The sequence below is a fragment of the Brachyhypopomus gauderio genome, unplaced genomic scaffold (assembly GCF_052324685.1).
Source record: "Brachyhypopomus gauderio isolate BG-103 unplaced genomic scaffold, BGAUD_0.2 sc133, whole genome shotgun sequence".
Classification (NCBI taxonomy): Eukaryota; Metazoa; Chordata; class Actinopteri; order Gymnotiformes; family Hypopomidae; genus Brachyhypopomus; species Brachyhypopomus gauderio.
The window spans coordinates 377,227-397,888 of NW_027506954.1; the positions used below are offsets into that span (position 1 = coordinate 377,227).

At 39.7% G+C, this 20,662-nt stretch overlaps 1 protein-coding gene across 1 annotated transcript in view; it reads left to right on the forward strand.

Annotated features, from left to right (window-relative positions):
* Window positions 1-20,662, forward strand: part of LOC143499431 (NACHT, LRR and PYD domains-containing protein 3-like) — a 72,095-nt gene that overhangs the window by 19,327 nt on the left and 32,106 nt on the right. Inside the window, exon 5 of the mRNA XM_076994071.1 lies at window positions 16,115-16,288. Within this exon, the coding sequence (XP_076850186.1) occupies window positions 16,115-16,288 (174 nt within the window). The remainder of the gene's footprint in view (window positions 1-16,114; window positions 16,289-20,662) is intronic.

Here is a 20,662-nt window from a genome sequence, read left to right on the forward strand (position 1 = left end):
GTGGGGATTAGGAACAAACCTTGGGAGAACCAAGACTCAAAAGGGAACCCATCCTCCATTGAGCGGCCCACTAGCAGAAGTCCGTATTTGTAGTCCAAATGTAGTTTTATAGTTATAGTTGTTGTTCTAGTTCCCGGGCCAAGTAGTTACAGTCCCTTCAGTGTAGATGGTGAGCCTCCAGTAGGAGTCGGCATCAGTGCATCCTCTTGCAACAATGGCACATCCAACCCCGGCATCAGTACATCCACCGGCAAGTCAGACCATCTCCTAGGTGCTTGTATGGAATCATCTTAGGTAAAAGCATGCAAAAATATATCAAATACAGGTTGAGTATATGAACATCAATTTAAACAACCATTGATTTAAATGTACATAGCTCATGTGCCAGTGATTAGCATGTGGCTCCGCCAGGCTAATCTATAGCAGCATAACTAAAGGGAGTTCAGAGGTAACCACATTCATGAGGGCTCACTGAGCCATTGCTTTCCAGCCAAGTCATTGTCACAACTAGTGTGAATCCACGACACGGCTGGATGACAGCATTAACATCTCAGATTACCAGAAGTCTCCAAGTCTGGTGTGGCCCCCGAGCCGCACACCTTCACAAGTAGAATATTAACTGAAGGCTTGATTAAATAGGTGAGTCGTAAGTCTAGATTTCAAGATTGGAACTGTATCAGAATCTCGGATCGGAGCTGGAAAGCTATTCCATAACTGAGGGGCTTTAAAGGAGAAAGCTCTGCCTCAGGCTGTAGACTTACAAATTTTTGGAACTAGGAGAAATCCTGCATTTTGGGAGTGCAAAAGGCAACATGGGTGATAGTATGCAATGAGTTCACTCAGATATTGTGGAGCAAGACCATTTAATGCCTTATAGGTAAACAAAAGAATTTTAAATTCAATTCGATATTTAATCGGAAGCCAGTGTAACGAAGAGAGACTAATATGATCGAATTTTCTAGCCATAGTTAGGACTCTAGCGGCAGCATTCTGTACAAGTTGTAGTTTCTTTATGGACTGTTTAGGGCATCCAATTAGAAGACAATTACAGTAGTCAAATCTTGATGAGACCAAAGCATGGACCAGCTTCTCTGCATCAGCTAATGTAAGTAAATGTCTCAGCTTGGCGATATTACGTAAATGAAAAAAGGCAGCCTTTGTGACATTGCACATATTCACGTTGCTTCTAGCAGCTTTGGGTCCAAGAAACAACACCTCAGTCTTATTGGAATTTAGTAGAAGAAAAATAGATGCCATCCAGTTTTTTAAGTCCTGGACACAGTTCTAAATTTTGAGAATAGTATTAATATCATCCTGATTAGAAGATGTATACAACTGAGTATCATCTGCATAGTAATGAAAGCTAATACCATGCCTATGAACGACTGTGCCTAGCGGTAGCATATACAATGAGAATAATATGGGGCCCAATACAGATCCTTGAAGGACACCATATTTTACATTTGTACATTCTGAACATTCATTATTTACAAGTACAAATTGGTAGTGTATCTAGTCTGTTTAGAAGAATGTGATCAATGGTGTCAAAATCAGCACTAATGTCTAACAGTATAAGAAAAGAAATGTGTCCTTTATCAGAGGATATTAAGAGATCATTTAGTACTTTAGTCAGTGCAGTTTCAGTGCTGTGATCAGCTCTAAATCCAGACTGAAATAACTCTGATGTGTTCTCTGTAAGAAAGAAGAGAGTTGTGAAGAAACTACTTTCTCTAGAATTTTGGATATGAACAAATTGGCCTATAATTGGACAGTTCCTGGGGATTAAGACCAGGTTTTTTTAATTAGGGGCTTGTTAACTGCAAGTTTAAAGTAATTGGGAATGAAGCCTAGGTTCAGAGAATATTCAATTATAGTAAGCAAAGGTTCTACATTGCTGTGCAGTAATTTTTTCAGTGGATGAGTTGGTACGGCATCTAGTATGCATGTGGAGAGTTCGGCAGATTTTACCAATGAAATAAGCTCCTCACGATCAATTGGGGGAAAAGGACTCCAAAAAGCATCAGAGCTGACCAGAGTGCATTGGCAGATTGAAAGGCTCTGAGATAGTATGACAATTTTTTTCCCTAATTTTATCAATCATTTTCCCTAATTTTATCAAATCATTAAAGAATTTCATAAAATTGTTACTGCTGCACTCTGATTTGATTTGTTCATTAGTCTTAGTTAGGCTAGAAACAGTCTTTATTCAATAAGGCTGTTTTTCCATGATAATCTATATACTTCTAACTTAGAATTTCGCCATTAACGCTCCAGGATTTGCATGGCTAATTTGAGACTACTCATGTGCTCATTGTACCAAGGCGCCATTTTCTCACTGACTCTCAGATCGTACAGCTTTAGACAAGGTTACGCCATTGCGAAGAGAAGTCCTGACATGCTCGGTAAAACACTAACCATTCCGGAGCTACAGGTGGCTCATTATTTGTCAGATTTGATAAAGTATCAATGAGCGCAGCTATGGAACTAGATGTTATAGTTCATTTAATTTGGTAGCGGGGTGGCTGATGAATACAGTAGTTCAAACGCAACTCGTGCGTTATGAGGTTGTGGTCAGAAACGGGCTCGCTCTGAGGAAGTAGGCCTACTGCTAAACTGGATATGTTAATATAAAACGATAAGACCAAGTCTAACGTATGATTACAATTATGCGTAGGACCCACAACATTCTGAGTGATACCCATTGTATCAAGAATTGCTTGAAAGTTTGTGCTAAAAGAGTAGATTTTCAAAATGGATGTTAAAATCACCAACTATAATCATCATAATCTCCAGAGGGAGACGCTTCGTTTAGGGCCATATAGTCGTCTGGCCGGGTCCAGATTTCCGTCAAGCAAAGCATGCATAGATTATGGTCGGTAATCATTTCATGAACAAGTAATGCTTTAGATGACAGGGATATAATATTTATCAGTCCTATTTTCAGATTTAAGTGATTCTCAGAGGCAGCATAATTGAATTTAACATCGATAAAAATTTTGTCTACGAATATTGCGAGAATTGTTTTTTGTTTTTTGGTGGGTAACATGGTGGCTTGGTGGTTAGCACTTTTGCCTCAGCACTGGGGTCTTGGGTTCAAGTCCCTATCTGAGTGGAGTTTCCATGTTCTCCCCGTGTTTGCCACCAAATTTGCTACAAGCCGAGGGCCGGACTGGTTCAATGTTTATTAAAACATATTGAAATGATTGCACATAGCCTATTGAACCAAGACCTAACACAGTGTATATTATTTAATGCCTAAATGAATAAAGCAATATTTTCTTATGGATCTGTCAGTAATTTCAAGTGAAAACATTTTTCAACAAGCAAACAGATAAAAACAAACTTCCTTCAAAGAAAACATGTCCTGTACATTAAATGAATAAAGTAATAAAGGTTTGAAAAGTGCTGGAATTTAGGCTAAAGTGCTTGAAAATGCTTGAAATTGTAACGACTTCGTTTCACAACAAATAGCTATCTGACTGAACAGTTCTCTTGTATTACGTTAACAAATACAAGCCTCTTGTAATTCCAGGATGAAACACGAGAGAACGTGAAGACATTAAGATTGGGCGTTTTGAAAATAGAATAAAAAAGCGAATTATTTCGAATCATTTAGACTATATGTATAGATATTTAACTTAATTAAGTTTAACTGGTGCGCGCAGTTACAAAATTCGAGAGGTGCACGACCTTGCGAATCGACATTGTGCGACGCCCTCGCGCACAGGCGGAGCCACTGCAATTACGTCATTTTCGCCGCACAAACCCTCGCCGCTTGTGTGCGTTGCAGTAACTTCGCGGGCTACCGTTGCATTGTGGGGAATGTAGTGTTTGTGCATGCAAAACACCATCGGGCGGCTGTGGCCTGCGGGCCGGTTCTAATAGTAATTAAATATCATCCAGAGGGCCATAGATAATCAATTCGCGGGCCGGATCTGGCCTTGACCTTGACATATGTGCAGTAGAGAGTACTCTGTGCGCAATTGGCTGCTGCTTCTCGCTGGTGTGTGATTGGTTGTCTGAGACTTGTACCTGTGTTAAAATTGTAAAGCGCCTTGGGGATCCTGAAAGGCGATATATAAAAAGAAGATTCATTCATTAATTTTTTGGTACTCGAGGAACAGACACAGTTTCAATCTGGTGTGACCTCTCCCTGCAGCTTGCGGTTTAGCCTGGTTGCCTGCTGCGTGGCCTCTGCTCTGGTTTGTCAATCCCCATTAACTACTCCTACACTACCACTATTAAGCTTAGCAGATATGCTACTAGAAATGACAGCAGCAGCCTCCCAAGAGGGGTGAATGCCATCCCGCTTCAAAAGGCCAGGCCTGCCCTCAAAACGTGTCCAATTGTCTATATAACCCACTTTGTTTTCTGAGCACCATTTAGACATCCAGCAGTGAAGCGCCCATAACCTGATGTAGGTTTTGGCACCACGCCGAACTGGAATGGGGCCAGAGCATATTATAGCGTCTGACATCGTCCCCGCTAATTCACACACCTCTTTAAGGCGAGACACGGCAGGCAAAAACATCGTTTTATCATGCACTGGTCAATTTTGACATTTTAGGCTATTTTGATTCTGTAACATGTATTCTTTCAAACTGTTGGAAAGAAAATGTCCAAATTAAACATTTAGGTGTTTATTTATCTACACTTTGTCTGGATGCGCCTGTAGATTTTTCCTAAATTCACGAAAAGTTCGTGTTATTACGGAGCATGAACCGCCGCTCCCGTTGTCTGTACCCTGTCATCTTGGGTATCGTTGTAAAGCTCTCGTTCTCCTGCACGAGGATATCTGGTCCAAATATGGTAATTTCCTTTCTATCAGCAACCAATCGTGAAAGAAAAGAGGGTGATTGAAACGCAAGCTTGACATCTCATTGGCTGGTGTCGATTTCTGAGAACGTGATTCGTTCAGATGCGTCACGTGGTCACATGCGCTTACACTTCCTGGTTTAGCTTTTCAGTATCTTTATAATATAAAAACGCCGAAAGTAATACTTTTAACAGCATCTCAGAAAAGACAACAACTGTCATTTGCGAGAAGATGCAAAGGAAAACTTGCAAAATCAATTAGATAATGAAATGCTTACACGCAGTGCATCGATGCGTCAGCTGTCCTTCAGAAATAAGTAGACTTTAGATAGCGGGGCGGACCGATGCGCCGCATAGCAAAGCGCGTTTGAACTAATTAGTGGATTAATTTGTCCTAATTGTGTAGGTACAGGGCTTAAAATTAATATCAGATCACGGGTTTTGCAGCAGTTTGAATTTGATTGTGTGAAAGAGATGGATACCGCAAAACTGTACATCTATGCGTCTTCAAGGTGTAACTAGAGAAGATGTGGCATTTGAAGTAAACATGCGGATGATGCTCTTAGCACAGGGTTAGGGTTGGGACATACAGGTGTACAAAAATAATACAGGTATGGGACAGGGTTGAGATAGATAGAGACAAGAAGCTGATCCACAGACTAATAAAGTGCCCTGTCTTTCAATTTGTTGTCAGTTTTACTTTTACCCTACAGATTTTTTATTTAGTGGCAGAATACAAATTATGAATAAAAGTGAATGAATACAATGTTTTATGAATAAAAGTTTTAAACACATACCTATTTTATGTTATGTAAAAGTAAAAGTAAAAAATTAAACCTGAAATGAACAGGTAGTGATATCCTATACATTTAATTGTATTGGTAAATGCAGGGTTGAGGCAGCAGCAGGTATGGCCATTTCTACCTTTAGTGAAGGTGTCTCTGCTATGCTGACTGATAGGGAGAGGTTGTGGCTGCAGAACACAGTCTTACAGTCAATGTAATGAAGCTGATATGCTCAGAGTATCAAAAGCAGAGGTTGTCACATCTGACACGTCTGCCAGCGTAAAACATAAGTGCAAACCTGAGTACAGCTAAAAAGCTGAAAAGACATCATCAGGAAATGTGTGAGGGACCTACATATGGAGCAGGGATGGATGACTAGGTTGTAAACAGGACTGGGGAACTAATGTGCAGGACAGACATACAACAATCTAGGGTGACAGTTCTACAGGTTGCAGTGTGTGCACTGTGTTTCCGTTTTATTGAAGTTAAAATTAGTCATTATATTGTTCTGTTTTGCTGTTGTTTGTCCTTTTATTGTTGGGGATGCTCTACATCATTGCTGCTAATGATATGAATAGATTTTGAATAAGTAAACAATGGTTTCCTATACAAATTCATGAAATTTCAAAATGTAAATCTTTAAAGGCCGTTTTCTCTTGTACTCTGAGCCAGAAATCTCCAGTTCACTTGTACTTACATATATGAAACTTTCCACTTTTATTCATATCTATATTCAGAAGGTTTTTACAGAAGGAATTCTTCATATATCAATTATAGCCTGAATTATCTAACAATTTATGCCTAAAAACATGGCGAAAGTTGATTATTTTTTACTTATGACAGTATTTTCTGATTTATAAAGTAATAAAGAGATATTCAGAATTCCTTCTGTAAAAACATTTTATTCTAATGTGTTAACAAAATGAAACAAGAATTTTGAACCTGACTTTATGCATTGTTCAGATTTCTGTTCTTGAATTATATGCAAATTTGCATATATTTAATTAGATAATGCCTAATTTACATATTTAAACATAACATTTCAGAAAACTTGTAATACAAAAAGTTATTCTCTTAATGTCATTAATCAATGTGGTAAGTTTCATGGTGATTGCTATTAGATAATTTTTTACCCTATTCACCTGTAGTGTCTTGCCCTAATATTATCTTTAGTAATCTCTGACTGCCTTAACCCCACATCATTGGTGCCAAAGTTTATGACTGTCTTGTAGTATTTAATAATAATAATAATAATAATAATACATTTTATTTCGTGATGGCGCCTTTCATGGCACTCAAGGAGACCTTACAACAGTTAATAAATTTAAATCAGACAAACAGATATACATATATTCAGATACTTTCAGCCAGATAAAATATAAGACATACAGGGAGAAGTGAAAATGAAGAGTCAGGAGTATGCTAATGTGAATAGGTGGGTTTTAAGCCGAGATTTGAAGGTAGATAGACAGTCAATATTGCAGATTTGAGTAGGAAGGGCATTCCAAAGAAACGGGGCAGAGTAGCTAAAAGCTCTAGCTCCCACAGTAGACAATCGGACTGGAGGGAGAGTGAACTGGCCGGCTGACGAGGATCGGAGGGTACGAACAGGACTGTATGTTTTAAGGAGATCAGAAATATAAGAGGGAGCAAGTCCATCTTTAGCCAGCACCTTTAGGTTAGCCCTGATGTCAGGTGCACTAGCCCCCAGGATACACTTGACTATGGTTGCTGGTGTCTCTACAGGGGTTGCTACATTTACATGTCCGAGCTGTGAGTCTCCTATAACCAGAGCTCTTTTAACAGGTCGCTCAGTCGGTGTATCACTGAGTGTGGCAAAGTTATCACTGCTGGCCTCTGCCTGCCTATACCTAAGACCCCCTCTAAAATGACAATATCCTTTCGTAATCTTTCTGCTGTTGATTCTCTCGCCTTCTCCAAACATCTCAAATCTTCTTTATTCCCTTCGATTTGTAACATATCTAACGTTGAGGATGCTGTCTCTTTGTATAATGATTCTGTCTCTGCCATCCTCAATACACTAGCTCCACTTAAGACGAGGACTGTACCATCCACGCACACCTCTCCCTGGTTCACCCCTGAACTACACACACTGAAATCGACCGGCCGGCGCCTTGAGCGTCTCTATAGAAAAAAACAGGTCTTCAAGTTCACGCTATGGCCTTTACTGAACATATGCTCACCTACAAATCTGCACTACAATCTGCCCGTTCTCTGTACTACTCCAACCTTATACATGGCTCCAGACATGACCCTAAACATCTCTTCTCTATTGTCAACAAAATTTCTTGCCCTCCTACTCACAGTCTTATCCTCTCCTGAAGTCTGTACTTCTTTTCTCAACCATTTCCAAGATAAAATTACTTCCATAAACAAAGGTTTTCCTAGCTCACCCTCCCCTGACTTCTCTTTCTCTCCTCCCAGTCCTATTAACACTCTTTTTTCTCATTTCTCTCCGGTTTCCATCAGCAACACTGCCGAAATTATTTCTAAGTCCAAACCCTCATCCAGTCAACTTGACCCCGCCCCAACTTCCCTCCTAAAGCTCTATCTTTCAGACATAAGTACTCCTATAACACATCATTAATCTCTCTCTCTCCACTGGTTATGTTCCCTGTTCTCATTACTCCTGTTATTAAAAAACCTTCTCTTGATAGTTCTGACGTACAATCCTACAGACCGATTTCCAATCTACCTTTTATTTCTAAAGTTCTTGAGAGCTGTCTCCATACAGTTACAGGCTTTTCTCACCACCAATAATCTCTTTGAGACATTCCAGTCTGGATTTTGTCCCTTACATAGCACTGAGACTGCTCTTCTCAGTGTTTTGAATAACCTGCTCCTGTCCTCTGACTCTGGGCGTGCATCTGTCATTCTTCTCCTTGATTTAACTGCTGCTTTTGATACAGTTAATCACAAAATACTCCTCTCACGTCTCTCCAGTTTTGGTCTGTCTGGCACTGTGCTCTCTTGGTTTTCATCCTACCTTACTAACAGATCTCAGTTTGTCAGTATAGGAAAGCACAAATCCATTTCTGTCCCAGTCACCCAGGGAGTACCACAGGGTTCCGTTCTTGGTCCCCTACTATTCATTACATACTTACTTCCTCCTCTTGGTAACATTATCCACTCCTTTGACATCAACTATCACTTTTATGCGGATGACACAGCTGTATCTGGATCTCCACCCTTCTGACTCTTTCCCTCCTACCACACTGCTGTCCTGCATCCAGGAGATAACTCACTGGTTAAACAATAACTTCCTCAAACTAAATCCTACTAAAACTGAGTTCATGATCATCGGCACCAAGTCAGCCATCTCTGCACTCTCCAACTGTAGTCTATCTGTTGATAATATCCCAGTTACCCAGTCTTCTGTTGTGCAAAACCTTGGCGTTTTATTCGACTCCTCTCTCACTTTCATCCCACACATAAATTCTATCCGTAAATCTGCTTTTTTTCCATCTCCGCAAAATTGCCAGGCTCCGCCCCATACTTTCACTAAAAGATGCCGAAACCCTGGTACATGCATTCATTACTTCCAGACTAGATTACTGTAACTCCCTGCTTTATGGTCTACCTGCTAAATCACTTTGCCCCCTACAACAGATACAAAATTCTGCAGCCAGAGTTCTAATGTCCACAAAGAAATCTGCTCACATCACTCCTATCCTCCATCAGTTACACTGGCTTCCTATCTCAGAACGCATCCACTATAAAATCCTACTCCTAACATTCAAATCTCTGCACCCTCCTATCTCTCCCAACTTTCTCCACCTTCATATCTCATCACGTCAGCTCAGGTCCTCTACCCTAGGTTTGCTCTCCGTCCCACGACACAGACTATCTACTATGGGTGGCAGATCATTCAGTGTTGCTGCCCCCACCCTCTGGAATTCGTTACCTCCCTCTATTTGCTCCTCTGATTCTCTCTCCACTTTCAAAACTCAACTCAAGACTTTCCTCTTTTCTCGATATTTCCACTCTTTCTAAGCCCTGTATTTTTCCCCTTTCATGTATGTACAGCGACCTTGGGTTTGTGAAAGGCGCTATATAAAATAAACACATCCATTATTATTACAAACATCCATTATTATTATTAAACCTGTTTGACACATGAACCTGAGTCGAATGGTACTCAGCCCTACGGCTATGCAGCCGAGACGTCACTTGTTTGCCCCGCTGTGAGGGCTCTAATGCTGGAGCTGGGGGCTCGCTATCTACGGTTGTGCCAACTGGGCCTGCTACGCTAGGTGCTGCAGACTCTCCAGGACTTTCTAGATCCCGGATGCGCTCCTCTAAACGCTAAATCTTCTGTGTCAGGTTAATGATTAATCTACACTTCTCACAAATAAAATTACCACTACTGATGGAAGAAGGGTAACTATTAGGGTGTTTCTTATTTGGGGTTAAATTTTTTTTTTCAGTGGCCTCCCACTGAAATGGTTAATTTTGGTGAGAAAATAAATGTGTAAAATTTCAAGGGGAAAAAAACATTTTTACTGGGCACTACCAGTCATTGAAATTTAAGGCATATTTTACTATGCGCTCTTAGTCATTAACATAGGAAAAAATCATAAAACTGATGGAGACTGGTGATAATGACTCATTTACTTGGTACACATTTATTTACTTATTACATGCATTACAAACATCCATTTTCTGTCATTGCATTTCTACTTATTTATTAAGGCAAGACACTACAGGTGAATAGGCTAAAAATTTTATCTAATAGCAATCACCATGAAACTTACCACATTGATTACTGACATTAAGAGAATAACTTTTTGTATTACATGTTTTCTGAAATTTTATGTTTAAATATGCAAATTAGGCATTATCTAATTAAATATATGCTAATTTGCATATATTTCAAGAACAGAAATCTGAACAATGCATAATGTCAGGTTCAAAATTCTTGTTTCATTTTGTTAACATATTAGAATCAAAGGTTTTTACAGAAGGAATTCTGAATATCTCTTTTTATTGCTTTATAAATCAGAAAATACTGTCATAAGTAAAAAAAAACTTTGGCCATGTTTTTAGGCATAAATTGTTACATAATTCAGGCTATAATTGATATATGAAGAATTCCCTCTGTAAAAACCTTCTAAATATAGATATGAATAAAAGTGGAAAGTTTCATATATGTAAGTGCAAGTGAACTGGAGATTTCTGGCTCAGAGTATAAGAAAAAACTCATTTTGAGAAAACGGCCTTCAAAGATATATATTTTGAAATTTCAGACATTTTTATTGGAAACCGTTATTCACATCATCAATATCTTATCATATCATTAGCAACAATAATCTAGAGCATCTCCAACAAAAAAAGGACAAATAACAGATATATAGAACAATGTAATGACTAATAAAATGGAATCAAATAAAACGGAAACACATGAACAAGCATACTGCAACCTGTAGAACAGCCACCCTAGATGGTTGAATATCTATCCTGCACAAGAGTTACCCAGTCCTAACCTAGTCCATACCTGCTCCATATGTAGGTCCCTCACCCCTTTCCTGCTGATGTCTTTTCAGCTTCTTAGCTGTGCTCAGAGTCTTGCGCCTACGTTTTGCACTGGCAGATGTAACAGCCTCTGCTTTAGAAATTCTGAGCATATCAGCTTCTTTCATTGCATTGACTGTTATAATTGTAGTCTGCAGCCACAATCTCTCCATAACAGTCAGCATGGCAGAGGCACCTTCATTAAAGGTGGAGATGGCCATGCTTGCTGCTGCCTCAACCCTGCATTTACCAACAAAGACTGTTTTTGGACACCGTGCCCATATAACAGAGTTAAGGCACTCGTTGTTATTTTGAGTGCCTCCATGTTGCATTCTTTGCAGCAGGCTGTCACTTGACATGCGGTGATACACAGGGATGAGCTTCTTCCCCACCTCTCGTGCTAAAAAGTTTCCTGCGTGGTGTTTATGACTAGCAGGTGTTTCTCCATTCTCCTCTGCTTTCCTGTACCAGCCCCAGGAGGGATTACACCTGGTGTGTAAGGGGTTTTCATCTGTAGACATGCAGTGGAGGAGACCTGCCCATATTGCTGCCTTCATCTGATCCAGTGATCCCAGGTTATTGAGAATTGCCCCCCTGTAATAATTCTGTAATGTTTTACATTTATTTGCAGTCAGCTTCCCCACACCCTTCCCTCCTAACTTCCCCTGAGCACTCAATTTCCTTAGTGCTGTACCCATTCACTTGTGGGCATGATTGACACACTCCAATTTTACAACATTGTGCCCAGAATATGGATTCAGTGCGACCACCTCCCTAAATGCTGCACTGTTTCCATCTGATAACATCTCAGTGTACCGCAGCTGGTGGCGATTCACAGACCTGGCCCACATCCTCTTTGCTGATTCTTGCTCCATGGCCTTACTCGATCCGGTGAAGTTCTTAGCACAGTCATGGTGTTGGTCTCTCCAGCTATCAAACTCCTGCTCTGTTATTTTTTTATCTCACTTGGCATTTTCCTTCAGGGCACATGCATGACAATATGAGGATATGACCTCATAGTCTATCACAAGTCCTGTAAAGAGGTCAATGCACACACCGATTCCATAATGTGAACTGAAGCCTCTTTTATGCCAAGTGCCATCAAAAGACACACTTATATTAATAAATGCATCTGGATCCTCCCTCAGCAGCTCTGCGACATCTGGGTCTACTTCTGCATAAGCCTGCCTGACCTGCTCCCTGGTCCTGTGCAGTGACTCCATCCCTCTCTCAATTTCTGCCACTAAAATAAAATACATAGGATACCACTACCTGTTCATCTCCTCAGGTTTTATTTATTTTTTATGTCAACAAATCACAAATTATTAAGAATATGCATTATTATTATTATTATTGTTATTATTATTGTTGTTGTTCTGTGGATCAGATACTTGTCTCATCCATCTCAACCCTGTTCCATACCTGTCACTCTCTTGTCATGTCTCTAATAAGTTTTAAGATGAAGGCCAGGGATCCCCAACACCTTGCTGATTTTTTTTAGTCCCGCATATCCTAACCCTAATTCATGTGCTAAGAGCACCATTCGCACGTTTACATCAAATGCAACGTCGTTCCTACTTTCATCTTGAAGACGGGGAGATGTATAAATAGTTTTGCGGTACTCATCTCTTTTGCACAGACTGCAAACTAAAATTAAATTGCTGCAGAACCCGTGGTTCTGCGGATCAATATTAATTTTAAGGCCTGTACTGCCACAATTAGGACAAATTAATCCATTTATCAATTCATTCAAACGCACGACGTGCACTATTAGCCACTGCTGTGTTGCGCAGTGGTCTGCCCCGCTATCTAAAGACTCCTGATTTCCAATGGACAGTTTACGCATCGATGCACTTCCTGTAGGCATTTTAGTATCTAATTTAGCAGGTTTTCTCTTATATCTCGCAAGCGACAGTTGTTGTCTTTTTTGAGAAGCTTTGCAACGTACTTCTTTCGGCATTTTTGCAGTATAAAGATAGCGCTAAAGCAAAACCAGGATGTGTGAGCGCTTGTGACCACGTGACTCATTTGAACAAATCACGTACTCAGAAATTGACACCAGCCAATGAGATTTCAAGTTTGCATTTAAATCCCCCTTGTTTCTTTCACGATTGGTTGCTGATAGAAAGGAAATGACCATATTTGGATCTGACAGCTTTGTGCAGGAGAAAGAGAGCTTTACAACGATACCCATGATGACAGGATACTGATAACGGGAGCGGTGTTTCATGCTCCGTAAGAACGCTAACTTTTTGTCAATTTAGGGAAAATCTACAGGCACAAACAGACAAACTGTAAAGAAATAAACACCTAAATCAGGGGTGGCCAACCCATCATAGACCAAGAGCCACTTTTCTTACTGTGTTACGGCAAAGAGCCACATCGTACATGGGCGAGTGTAATCTGTTGAGCGGGGGGGGGGGGGTGGCGAGTGTAAATTATTAGCTGTGAAGACAGTCAAATGCGTGTTTTCCTTTCCACTACGCCGGTTTTAAAAGTATTAGCAGCTCGCTAGGCTTGTAAACTAACCACGAAAATGTAGCAGTGTGTCGCCCCGTTTGTGCAGGTGAGCCCGCGGACTGGCTGGGGAGCCGCATGAAACCAGGCAAAGAGCCGCATGCGGCTCGCGAGCCGCGGGTTGGCCACCCCTGACCTAAATGTTTATTTTGGACATTTACTTTCCAATATTCTGAAAGAAGACATGTTACGGAATCAAAATAGCCTAAAATCTCAAAATTGACCAGTGCATGATAAAACGATGTTTTTGCCTGCCGTGTCTCGCCTTAAAAGACAGCAATAAACATGCTTTTTTACTTTGATTGTAGGTTTATTTTTCGGTTCATTTCTTTTTGTCTTTTTCTTGATAATTTTTCTTGCTTTGCCAATTTCTTATCGACTGGACCCATTTTGCCTCTCCGAATTTTCTCTCTTTGGCATAACAGGAAGTCCTTATCCTCCTGAATGGTGATCATTTCCAATGCGTTGGCATGGGCAATATCGAATAGTTCTTCTAACCCTTCATTCCATTGGTCTTCCTTTTGTTTCAAATAATCTGAATGCTTATTCTCTTTATTTTTCTTCAACTTTTCCCATTCCTTGTAAATGTTTTCGATTTTAGGGACAACGTGCTTCTTTAATTGCACTGGTATTCGGGCCTTTGATCAAACTTCAAAAACATCATTTGCTGTGGAATGTAATGCTTCCCTAATGCTTTGCTTGGCAATCTTCTTGTAATGGAAGAAAAGGGCCAACACTTCCCTTTTTGAAGGAAGCATAACACTATCTAAAGAAGAGGACATCTGTCTAATAAGCCATATCTCCGTTTTCTTTCTGGTAGCTATCGTTGCACTGGTTGATGAAGCCATCATTGTACAGTAGTTACACTAGTTTAACCTGCAAAAGGAACAATTAAGCATTATAGACACAATTCTGCACACTAAAAGTAAAAAAAATTACTAGTTAAAAGAGGTTTGTATGCTAAGCACCAACCACTTTTGTTGCATAACATCATATGCAACATAAGCATTTTTAGGGTACATTTGCACAATACTGTAGGGTCGGTAGCGACCCCTAAAACATACCTGTCAAGTGTCCCGTTTTGGCCGGGACAGTCCTGTATTTTACTGCTCTGTCCCGGCATCATCCCGTATTTTTATTTGTCCTGTATTTGTCCCGTATTTCCGATATCTCACGCCGAAAATAAATATCCAGTTTATTTACATCAGATCCCCATATATGAAAGCCTGGCGTTCATCAACAGACATTTACAGTGACAATATCATAACCCAGAACTTTCATTTTTACCTTTACTTAGTCTGATTGTGTGATTTGTGTGTGACTTGTGTATTTGTCTGTATTTTGTGTAATCTGTGTGTTAACGGGCCGCCCAATGGAGGATGGGTTCCCTTTTGAGTCTTGGTTCTCCCGAGGTTTCTTCCTATTCCCCACTATCTTAGGGAGTTTTTCCTCGCCACTGTCGCCCTTGGCTTGCTCATTAGGGTTCTGGACCCGTAGTATTGTTAACCTTTTAAATCCTGTAAGGCGCTTTGTGACAACATGTGTTGTGAAAAGCGCTATACAAATAAACTTTGATTGATTGATTGATTGATATATGATTCAATACGTTACTAGTTCGCTAGCTCTGGCGCCATCCACCGGCGATATAACACTTAATCTGTGTCCATTTTACGTACCCCCCCCCGCTCAACAACTTTCGTTAGCCACCCCCCCCAACCCCCCCCCCCCCCCCCCCCGGGAACGTCCCGTATTTTTAAATACAAAACTTGACAGGTATGTAAAAATCATTCTAAAAAAAAGGGTATTACTTTTTTATGATAATGAACCAAATGGCAGGGTGGCCCATGCAAAAATCAAATCTTCAAAAATAAGAAACACCCTAGTAACTATACATGCTACACTCAGAACAAACAACATAGACATGTTGAAATACTTAGCTTTGGTTAAGTTAAACGTCAATGGTTTTTAATTTTTTTTAAGAACAGAGAGACACAGTTACACACTCAGGGAGAATTTGTCAGGGAATGCCATTTTACCATGTTTTTGGAGTGTGGGAGGAGAGACCCCAACCAGAGAGACCCCAGAAAAAACCCACACAGACATGGGGAGAAGATGAAAACTCCACTCAGACAGGGACTTGAACCCAAGACCCCAGTGCTGAAAGGCAAATGTGCTAACCACCAAGCCACCATGTTGCCCTATGACAAATTACTTGTGCACATACATTTGACTACATTATAGCAAATTATTAGGTTTATTATTGTGGGGGTATTTGGTGATGTTGGATCATAAGTGAGGAATGGATACAAATACTGGCTGCTCTGATACACTCTAATCTGTTCATGTAATTCATTTCATCATATTTTCCAAAATACAGAGGATATTTTAATCAGCAGTTCAGATTCTGGAATCCAGCATCATCTGATTTATCTGTGTTTTATACTGTATTTACTCCTCCTTTATAGACTGTCTGGCTGTCGTCTTACTGAGGAGTCTGGCAAATCTCTCACATCAGTTCTAAAAACAGAAAACTCTTCACTGAAAGAGCTGGAGATTAATAATAATGACCTACAAGATTCAGGAGTGGAGCAGCTCTGTGCTGGACTGAAGAGTTCAAACTGTAAACTGGAGATTCTCAGGTGAGTTTTCTGTCAATATAATCTGGAATAGGAAACAGTAAAGTATAAATAAATATTAAGATAGATTCATGTACTTTTAAAAAGCCAATTTCCTTTTAAAAACAATAAACTTCCATTGAGTACAGTATAAACAATATTACCACACAAGGCAATGCGAGACACTTTCACACTTAATTATTATTTTATGAAGTTTTCTTCCTTAATTAATTCCAAATATTTTCTGTTAAAATTATATATTTGAAGTACATTTCATTAAATGACCACATTGTGGAGAAAAAAAATGGAATGCATGAGCAGATTTCCAGAATCAACTGCAAGACTTTAACACTAGAGCTCCTAGAGAAGCGAAAAATTTCACAGGGCTTGGTAGGGTCCATGTAGCCCACTCCCCTGCTGTGAAGGGATTAACGCCCATTGTCTTGGTAATGCGGTGGAAGCGGCTCACCCCCAGCTCATACGCCTGCCAAAGCACAAGCTGGCTCACCCCCAAGCTCATATGACCAAAACACCAAACGTGATACTTCACGAAAAAGTTGAAGTTACAAGCAGACTGTATGTTACCGATACTACAACAAACGGCAGAAAATTTGTAGACTCGTGTTTCAAAAGTTACAATTCAATCGCACGTAGAGACGACAGTTTCTCTAATGAGTCCCGTCAAACAATAAAAATAAATAAAAATGTTTGAATCTTGCTCTTTGTATATTTCATATACTATACTATATAATATTTGTTGTAATCAAACACTTTCTGTTTCCGCGTTTGAATTCGCGTTTGAAAAGCTAAGAAATTATATGGCGCAATTAGCTTGATGCTAATGTTATATAGGAAATCCCATATCATTGCTAGCGAAAATTAGCATGGTCGCGTTGCATCACTGCATCACTGATAAATGTTGTGATCTAAACAGCAGGCTGGAAAAGGAGAGGAAAAGACAGGAAAACAAATTCATGTGCTCTCTATCTATCTATCTATCTATCTATATCTATCTATCTATCTATCTATCTATCTATCTATCTATCTATCTATCTATCTATCTATCTATCTATCTATCTATCTATCTATCTATCTATATATATTTGTGTTAGAAGCATTTGATAGAAGCATTTGTGTTTCTGCTTGTTTGTGATCTAAACAGCAGGCTTGAATCTTGCTCTTTGTACATTTCTCATACTATCCATCTATCTATCTATATTTGTGTTAGAAGCATTTGATAGAAGCATTTGTGTTTCTGCTTGTTTGTGATCTAAACAGCAGGCTTGAATCTTGCTCTTTGTACATTTCTTATACTATCTATCTATCTATATTTGTGTTAGAAGCATTTGATAGAAGCATTTGTGTTTCTGCTTGTTTGTGATCTAAACAGCAGGCTTGAATCTTGCTCTTTGTACATTTCTTATACTATCTATCTATCTATATTTGTGTTAGAAGCATTTGATAGAAGCATTTGTGTTTCTGCTTGTTTATGATCTAAACAGCAGGCTTGAATCTTGCTCTTTGTACATTTCTTATACTATCTATCTATCTATCTATCTATCTATCTATCTATCTATCTATCTATCTATCTATATTTGTGTTAGAAGCATTTGATAGAAGCATTTGTGTTTCTGCTTGTTTGTGATCTGTGATCTCTGTGATCAGAGACTTTCTGGGTGAGGCTGCTGCCTCAGTCTTGCTCTGTGAATTAACATAATAAAGGGTGATGTTTGGCTTTGCTAATTGCTGGCAAGAAGGAGAAGAAGGAGGGGTGATGTCCTCAGAATCCTGAATTCTCAGGAGCTCTAGTGTTAAAGAGATACAGATGAGTCCTTGTCCACATGTATGTGGGTATTTATGGAAACACACACTCGTACACAGAATCGAACACACACACTCGTACACAGAATCAAACACACACACTCGTACACAGAGCTATACACACACACTCGTACACAGAATCGAACACACACACACACACACTCCTACATAGAGCCTGCAGAAACACACAGCCTGTAAAACAGCTCTGCCTCAAGTGTCTTATTAACACTGGGAACCCGACGGCTGCGAAAATTTTCACAAGGCTTAGTAAGGTCCATGTAGCCCACTCCCCTGCTGTGAAGGGATTAACGCCCATTGTCTTGGTAATGCGGTGGAAGCATCTCACCCCCAAGCTCATACGACTGACTGCCAAAGCACCAAACGTGATACAACTTCACGAAAAACTTGGTTACAACTTCACGAAAAACTTGGTTACAAGCAGACTGTATATGTTACCGATCCTACAACAAACAGCGGAAAATTTGTAGACTTGTGTTTCAAAAGGTACAATTCAAGCGCACGTAGAGACACCAGTTTCTCAAATGAGTCCCGTCAAACAATAAAAATAAATAAAATTGTTTGAATCTCTTTGTATATTGTTTGAAGCTCTTTGTATATTTACTATACTATATAATATTTGTTGTAATTGCTTTCTAACACTTTCTGTTTCCGCGTTTGAATTCACCAATTAGTTTGAAAAGCTAAGAAATTATATGGCGCAATTATATATATGGCTGATAAATGTGATCTAAACAGCAGACTGGAAAAGGAGAGGAAAAGACAGGAAGAACAAATTCATGTGCTGTAAAACAACTTTATTTTGATCAAACATGGATGTCTATTCTGGGTTTCTTGATGTCAAGAAAGTTGAGGGTGTCTTGAAGTTGAAGGTGTACTTGCCAGGTGCACTTGCCGCATGCAACACACGCGTTGATGCTGTGGAGAACAATTCAAAGTACACCTTACATTTTGAATAAAATCTTTCAGAAGACAAAAATACGTAACACCACATATGTTACGTATGTAGGCCTACTTATCAACGTACCTTCATGTAGTTGTAGCTAACAGTTGCTACACAGCCAGGATGTACTCGCCGCATGCAACGGGCCACCGGCGTGTTCCTGCGCGCACTGTGTATGCACGCACCTTCATGATGTCTGTCAACGGCACACTGCAAAGAACAAAGAAGTACATGTTATATTTTGAACGAATTCATTCATGTGTACCAGCCAGGGACCCTCTTTCTTACATTTGCGGCAGGTTCATCGTTCATTGCTGCCAAGGTCAACAGGCCACCGGCGTGTTCCTGCGCGCACTGTGTATGCACGCACCTTCATGATGTCAGTCAACGGCGCACTGCAAAGAACAAAGAAGTACATGTTATATTTAGAACGAATTCATTCATGTATAAATTGATTCTGATTCCAACACATATGCATACCTTCATCCGCAGAGGCAGAATACAGACACAAGTGCTGAAGAGAGCGATGAGTGATAGAGAAGGGCAAACCAGAATCACAGTCAATATCACAGGCATGGGTCATAACAGAACGGGAATCCAATTCCAGCAACCATGAGAAAAATAGCCAGCAACCACCATGAGAAATAAACAGAGGACTAACACGGAAACAGACATGAAATGGCAGGAGATGCGGGGCAGACCGTGACACCGGGTTTCATGATGTGCGACTGTGGAACAGAAAGAGAAGAGATTTTTGGTTATGTTCAAATAATAGTGTGTATATATTAGTGGTGGGCCGTTAACGGCGGGCGTTAATTTGATACTCTTATCGGGCGATATAAAAATTATCGCCGTTAATCTATTCTTAAAGTAGGGTTGGGAACTGGGTCAAAATGGATAAGCAAACTATGATGACTTTCAACTTGATAGTTTAGCTCGGCTGTATTCCTAACCAAATTGCACAGTAGGGGCGAGAACGAGTTTTTAAACCTGTGAATTACAAATCGTACGTGTTTTTACATGGATGCAGCCACGAAGTCGCCAGGTTTGCTTCATGGAAAATTCATTTTTAGGAACATAAAGTGTTACCGGAGCTCGGAGCGGTCGTTTTCTGCATGGTCCTAGCGCTAGATTCGTCGCTATTTAAATATTTATTTTTAACCGTTAAAACTACAGAGGACCAAAACTGACTTTTGAAAATTACGTCCGTGAGGTTAAATGTACTAAATGTTGGCTTACATTTCAAATATTATGTTTAGCTGAATAAACGTTATTTAATGTAGTATGTAGGCTTACAAATTCATGTTTAACTGAATAAACCGTTGAACACAAGTAGCCTACATTTTATTGAGCATGTTTTTTTTTTCTTCAAGTATCAAAGTAGAACAGCTTCCTCAAGCAGTCATTGATGCATTTTGGAAACAGGAGATGAGCCCCTGGTCTAATGCACCCTCTGTATTAAGAAATCCTATCTCAAAAACTGACTTTTAGTCATTACTTGGGTAGCACGCATATGAGCCATTTTAATATAGATTAATCTAGATTAATCTAGATTAATTTCAAGATTTCAGTGAGATTAATCTAGATTTAAAAAATTAATCTATGCCCACCCCTAA